This window comes from Histoplasma capsulatum, genomic scaffold (assembly GCF_000149585.1).
Source record: "Histoplasma capsulatum NAm1 scaffold_1 genomic scaffold, whole genome shotgun sequence".
In the NCBI taxonomy this organism is placed as follows: Eukaryota; Fungi; Ascomycota; class Eurotiomycetes; order Onygenales; family Ajellomycetaceae; genus Histoplasma; species Histoplasma mississippiense.
The window spans coordinates 4,263,286-4,270,271 of record NW_001813982.1 but is presented as its reverse complement, the minus strand read 5'-3'; the positions used below and the strand labels follow the sequence as shown (position 1 = coordinate 4,270,271).

Here is a 6,986-nt window from a genome sequence, read left to right as displayed (position 1 = left end):
GATCACTCTTGATATAATTGCCATCTCGGATCCTGAGAAAGCATATACGAAAGTCCTTAGCCTGCAAACGCATTGATTCTTCCTTCATGGTGGCTATACCACATCTACGTCTCATCAGTGCCCCGGAGCTTCTGGCATAATTTATCTCTCAATAATAGTAGGGAGAGCCCAAGAGCTAGGCCAGCCCACGGGCAATCCAGCACCTATGGCCAGGCTTGTACCCAGTGTTACAAGGCAAAATGCCGCTGTGTGCGGACCTCAGTGGGTGAAGATTGCGAAAGGTCACTTCATGATACCGGTCTGCGAATACATGACAGTCGACTGATTATTCCTCAGATGTGTCCGTCTCAAGAAGACGTGTCAGCCCTCAGAGTCGGTTCGCAAACGAAATGCCCATGTAGCTGAAGAGTCTGATATTTACACGGATCGCTCGATTGGAAAACAAAATGGAGAGTTTGCTATCGGCAGTGCAATCTTTGGCCGGTTCCCTAGAGGCCCCTAGAGCCTCGGTCAATAATATCCAGCCTTTTCAGCTTCTCAATGCAGACCACATTTTGCCCTCTACTCCTTTTTCGAATTGCACACTAGTAAACAACAGTTCAAGCACCAGTCTAGGCTTCAGTGAGGTATCGTCGTCTTCGAGGCCCTCGATTTCCGCAGCAACACCGCATCCTAATCAACTATTTCTATCCTCGCATTATTCTCTATCCTCTGCTCCCTCGTTATATCCAGCGGACGAACGGCTCAATTTTTTCCGGTCCCGAATGCTACCATATTTCCCTTTCATCGATATTTCCGCTGATATGACATGCGGATATCTGCATCAAAACAGGCCTTTTTTGCTCCAAGCCATCCACGCCGTAACCACATTCTCAACGCAGGAAAGGGTAGTCCAAGTTGAAGAGCTCAAGCGCCTCCTGTTCACATCTGCTTTGCTCAAAGTCCAGTCAAATATCGACTTACTCCTTGGATTATTGACTTGCCTTGCATGGAGCAGCGACGCATTTCTCGGAAGAGCGGACCTCGTTTCTTGTCTGATGATGCTCGCCATTTCACTGGTATACGATTTACGGCTGTTCAAACCATCCTCAATAGATGTGGAAGTCATGATGTCTATGACGCAGGGTTGGGCTGAAGAAAGTCCTCGGAACCTCGACGATGAAACCCCTTACGGCATATTGGAGAGGCAGCGGGCAGTGCTGGCATGTTTCATTTTGAGCTCTAAGTGCGCACAGAATTTTTTGATTGCCCATAATCTCTTAATTACTGTCTTTATTTCCTAAGGTCAGATTATATTAACATCAGACTCCTAGTGTTTCGTCACACCTTGGGCGTCAAGATGCAATACGGTGGACACCTCAGATGGACGAGGCGCTTCGAGTCATCACAATGGACAACTCATGCCCTACGGATAAACTATTTGTCGCCCAAGTACGGCTGCAGCTGCTCAAGCAAAAAGCGGAGTACGTTCGACAAATAGAAGAGACCGGGTTTGCTCGCCCAGGATCAGCTACTTCGCCGGCCACGGCTCCTCGCTTATTGTATTTGAAGTCCCTCCGAAGACAGATGCATGAGTTAAAATCTTCGTTTCCCCCAGATCTCGCCCAGATAGGCAAGTAGATACTCTGGCAAATAACCTAGTAGATTGTGTCCACCACAAGAGTGCTGATGCCTTCGCCTGGGGAGACACCCAGGGTTCACTTGTAGATATTCTCAGTACACATGCGCAATACGTCGAATTATACATAAATCACTTAGCTTATTCCATAAGCCAAAGTTCGCCGCCTCCTGATACATCCGGACGACAGAGCGACAGCTGGATATTACCGGGATTCGAACGCCTGGAGTGCTTGTGGCAGTCGGTCGAGAACATCAAAGCATGGCTAGACGATTTCTACAAAATCCCCTGCTCAAAGCTGCCCGGTCAGCCGTTTCATTTTTGGTCACAGATGATTCTGACCATCACACTTCTAAAATACCTATCCACGCTCAAGGACCCAGAATGGGATTGCCATGCGGTGCGGAATAAGGTGCACCTGATATCAACAATGGACGACCTGCTCCAAAAGCTCGCGCTAAGCAGCAAGGAGCCGGAACTCCAGTGTGATGATCATCTGCTTAAGTATTTATCTAAGCTTCTAGCCAGGTGTCGGGTGTGGGGTGAAATTCGGTGGAACATGGCTTCTCAGGTGCAAGACGTAGAGTCTAGACAGGAGGACCGGGCAACCACCCCTGACACTACCTCCCACAGCCATTCCCATATCCCGGATCTAGATCAGATGGCCTGGATGCAGTCGATGGATTTGGGCGATGATCAGTGGTTTGAAGACGTGTTGGGTATACCGACGACATTCTATTAGTTTGCAGGATTTGTGTGGATTTATTTTGTATATATTTATATACATATTTAAGTACCGAAGAATGGAAAATAAGTAAACTGTTCAGGCAGTATTGGCAGCATTCAAGGTGCATTTGAAGGCCATCCATGAGCTAGAGCGGTGTGTGTAGTTTGTGTGTAAGTCCTAAGAACGGAAAATGGGGACACGACAGAGGGTTCTGCTTTTGGCTAGGATTGCGACTTGAAGCAGTGAGAAGAATGTACAGAAAAACATGAGATGATAATGGTTTCAAAACAAATAGCTCTAGGCGAGTTGGGGTAGATGAATAACAACGGTAATACTAAATGGCTGGGCCAGCACCTATTAAGTATTGTCAAACCCGAGAAAGAAAAAAAAGGGGAAGTCGGGGGGGAGGGAGGAGCGCGGTTGGGTTATATTTGAGAATCTGGCGACGGGGAAGCTTGAGGATCCAGTTTTTTAAAAAAATTGAAACACCAGAGAGGTATGGAAAGGTGTTGTGCAGCGTTAAGATAAGAAATTTTCCATTGGAACATTTCCAAGTGAACTCGCGTTTAATCCTGAAGGCTTCGGTATCTTATCCCACCCATCCATGCCAATGTTTAAATTTTTTTGAGAAGAGAAATAAGGAAGGAAATTAGAAAAAAGCAAGGGACATTGAAAGCGGCAAAAGAAAAACTCTATTACGCCCTCCCAACAATCGTGCCATTATCCAATCCGATCGTAAATCTAACAAAGTCAAGAGTGAAATCATGGGTTGTGCAATTCACGCCGACTGACCAACCCTTTCGTTTATCTGACTCTCCTGAAGGGTCTCGGAAGAAGGATTGGATCGAATCATGTGCGTTGACTGCATCGGCTAAATCTTCAGTCTCCCCGAATATGAAGAGGACAGCAATTCGGGAGAAGTCTAGTAATTTGGCAGACAGTGGCGGTATGGAGGGAGAATTTGTTGGAGCGGACCATGGCATTGAAGATCTGGTTGGGCTCGCAACATCGGGACTCCGTGGTCTTCTCTCAAGAAGGGCGCGTGTGTGGGTATTGCGATGGTGGATCGATTTGCGAGTTGCGGTGCTTCCCTTGATAGCATTAGGTTTGCGAATTGCTTGTCCATCTCGTTTTCGACTAGCTCCATTAAAGGTCACAAGCGCGTTCTGGCTGGTGCAAGACATACTCTCGTCGTTGAAGAGGCGGAGGATTTTTGGTATGTCAAGTGGAATGCTAAAATTTGCTTGGGAGTCCTCGAACAATCGTAGGAGAGCAGCGCCCAATGTCGCATTTTGGAAGCTAGAAGAATCGTTCGAAACATTGATCGTCGCACAGCTGTTATCTCCTGCAATGGCGCATCTGTCCCCACCGAACCCATTAACGCAAACACATCCGCATGAGCTTGGATTTCCAACGCTGATACCTCCGTTCTTGCAAGGGTCTGTTGCTTCGCAATGTTCAGAGAGAGATGCAGAGGATGGTTGGGAAGCTCGAGGAAGAACAATCAGCGTGACAGGGACTACAACCGCTGTCGAAATGAGCGCGAGCGCGACAATACTGATTAGAATAACTGCCCAGAGGGGCAAACCACAGCACCGCCGCACGCCTTTCTCTGGTCCTTTTTCAACCTTCGAGAGAGACTTAGGGTCGGTATTGGCAAATGGGCCAGGCCACCGGTCATTACCAGCTGGATGGGCAATGACAGGTGGTGGGAATGAAGCCAATATATCGGATATGGAACCGGAATTCCGGGCTCTGTAATCATCACCCGCACTTAAAAAATCAGATATCCCTAGCCTACTCGCCGTCTTTCCACGGTCAAGGTTTGATGCTAGTTTCGTAGCACGACGAATTAGATCAGGCAGGCTTGTTAGACTTCCTCTGGCTTCCGCTCGTCGAACGGCGTCCATGTCAATTTGAGGTGGCCGCTTCTTCTCGTCGCCCTTAGTCACAAAGCTGGAGCTCCGACCTTCCATCTTCAAAGTTGCCTTTGAAGCCTTCGTTTCAAATTGCATGATAGGGATTGGCGGCTTTTCGTAGTCATCGTCCGAAGACGAAGAAGATTCATAATCATCCGAAGGTCGTAATTCTGGTTGGTCCGCTAGGTTTTGTCCCTCGTCGGCGGGATTCATCATCTTTGAATTTGCAGTTTCAGGAATCCCAATAGGTGGAGCCCCCATATTCTCATTAGAGGTCTTGCCGGTTGCCAACTTCTGAGCCTGGCTGCTGCCAACAGACTGATCGCCTTGGGTTCTATTTATTGTACGAAGCGAGGCTTTGCCTCTCTTTCCTAAGCTCGCTTGTCTGACAAGCGAATCACCGGGCTTATCATCTCCATCATTTACGAAGAAATCTTCGTCTGACCCCCTCGGAATATCAGCGTCAGGAGGTGCAGTTCCCCAACTAGATGGAATAACCTTACTCGATGCGTACGAGCCTCCCTTTCTTGGCGTAATCTCAGGAGGCTCTTCGGGGATTGGAGAGACGGAAGCGACACCCAGGTAATATGAGGAGCCTGTTCGGCGTGTTGAAGGGGGGGGATGAACGCTGGAGTTCTCTCTGGCCGGGGGCAAAGTAGCAGAGGGAGTAGGTTGGATTACTTTGGTGCCCAGAGGAGGATGACTTCGAGAATTCGAGTCAACTGATCCGGATACATTATCAGCAGACGGCAAAATCTGCTCTGGGTTTTGAGCCCTTGACTGCTCATTTTGAAGTTGCTGAAAAGATGATGTAGATTTTTCCTGTCGGTAAGGGATGCTAGGGGTATAATCACGGGGTTTTGAAGCATCTAGGAACGACGTGATGTTATCGGGGCGAGCAGGCCGTTGAGGAGCTGGACGCTTAGAGAAATTGACAGTTTTATTTGAATCCCTTCCGTTTTCTCTCGGACCAGCATCCTCATCGCGGAGTGGCCATTGCGGGACAAGCGAAGGCTTTGATATCACAGCCGTTTTGCTCGAATTGTCAAGAGTTTTAAATGCGGCAGGAGGAGGTGGTGGGCGTCTAACGGAGATAGCACCCTGGGGCGTAACTTTTGAAGATCCGGTCAGACTGGCATTTTCCACTGGTCGGATTCCCCTTTCACCGGCCTCCATCCGCTCTCTCGCCCGGCGAACAGAGCCGCCAACTCTACCTCCACTGTCACCTCCGTTTTCCCTCCGAGTGTCACTCATAAGCCCTTAAGTATATTCCTATATTGCCCGTTTTCCAGAGAAAGGTGGTTTAATCTCGAACTATACTGAAATTTTTACAGAATAACACATCGAAACCTCGTGAGAATTTTTGGAGTGGGTCGCATATCGATGCCCTGATCCGAGTCCAGGAAAATATATGAACGCAAGATGATGATATCACTGATTCTGGCCCGATTTTGTTGAAAGCCTCGTAGAAAACAGAGAAATGGCAAGAAAATACGGGGCAAGAAACGTGGACAAGGTGATATCGACTTGCGGGTGGTATCTTGGAATTCACTCTCTCGAAATGCAAGGTCAGAACCAAAACGGGGCACAAAAGACAGTGGTGTGACAGTCTAGTCACTAAGGATAAAAACGATGGTTTGAGGTAAACCGCCTAGCCAGCAGGTGTATATAACCAGCGTAAAACGCAAAGTAGAACTTCAAGTCACGTTGGATGTAAGAACTAGTTGACAAAGGGTATTTGATGCCTGTATCGCTGGTTAGCTTCGCGATCCCAAGTTCGCATATGGACAGAGGCTCTCTAGGGCATCACTTTGCAACAGAAAGTGATGAGGTGCAAAATCGTAGAGCATCAAACTGAATGCCCGTTGCATCCTCCCTTCTCTGCGCCTGGTAGTAGGGGTTTACATGGGAAACAACGAGCACATACCAAAAGGTACCGATGCGTTGTGTCGAAGGGAGCGTAATTGAAATTCAAGGAATGATGGCTTCTTGAATGAGGAATATCGTATGCGATCTCCACCCTTGAAATGCCAAACTCACGACGTCTCAGGACGTCGCTTGGTCCAATAAATAGAATTCTTGACAGGTTTGGAAGAAAAAAAAAATATCAAACACTTTCCTCCTGGAATGAGGACTCCTGCCTCAGACCTAACAACAGCAAGCCGATCTGTTGTGTTCCCAACAATTGCCGTCGTAGCGAACGTCTCGGGGCCTAGCCAACGGCAAGGACGGCAGAGCTTCTAGCTCAGCAAGAAAGGCAGATGAAGAAGCCAAAAAGAAAGAATAGAAATAAAAGAAAGCGCCAAAGGAGCGAACGTCGTCCTTCTCACGACAAAACTGACCAAATTTGCACAACAGCTGAACCCGCAACAACCAACGAAGAAGTCGAAGTACGAAAGAACAAAAGAGAATATCCAGTAAAATGAAAGGGATGATTCCTCCCGCCGTCAACCATCGTGACCAGCTGGAATTTTTCCCCATTCGCTCCCGAGACCAGGCTTGAGAAATTCGAAACAATGGCTCAGGCGTCAAGCTGCTCGTATTGGGAGAGGATCCTCGGGACCGGGTGTTGGGATATTGTCATTGGTGGCCTCCCCGGTGGGATGCTCCGCTTGCAGGGTCTGTTCTTAGGCTCTTTTTCATATTTAGTTAGTCATAATAGTGATGCGCAGAATAGCCAGCTACGGATGGCCTTTCGTGTCAAATATCAACGCCCTCTCCC

The 6,986-nt window shown here is 48.1% G+C and overlaps 2 protein-coding genes across 2 annotated transcripts; one reads left to right on the top strand and one right to left on the bottom strand.

The window, feature by feature from the left end:
• Positions 1-239: 239 nt before the first annotated feature.
• Positions 240-2,360, top strand: HCAG_01210 (conserved hypothetical protein; the record flags this gene model as incomplete). The annotated part of the gene is made up of 5 exons (XM_001544113.1): positions 240-265; positions 337-453; positions 833-1,225; positions 1,314-1,463; positions 1,598-2,360. The coding sequence occupies 5 exons, from the start codon at positions 240-242 to the stop codon at positions 2,358-2,360; spliced, it is 1,449 nt and encodes a 482-aa protein (XP_001544163.1).
• Positions 2,361-3,040: 680 nt separating this feature from the next.
• On the bottom strand, positions 3,041-4,480 carry HCAG_01209 (predicted protein; the record flags this gene model as incomplete). The annotated part of the gene is made up of 1 exon (XM_001544112.1): positions 3,041-4,480. The coding sequence occupies one exon, from the start codon at positions 4,478-4,480 to the stop codon at positions 3,041-3,043; it is 1,440 nt and encodes a 479-aa protein (XP_001544162.1).
• Between the last annotated feature and the right edge of the window lie 2,506 nt (positions 4,481-6,986).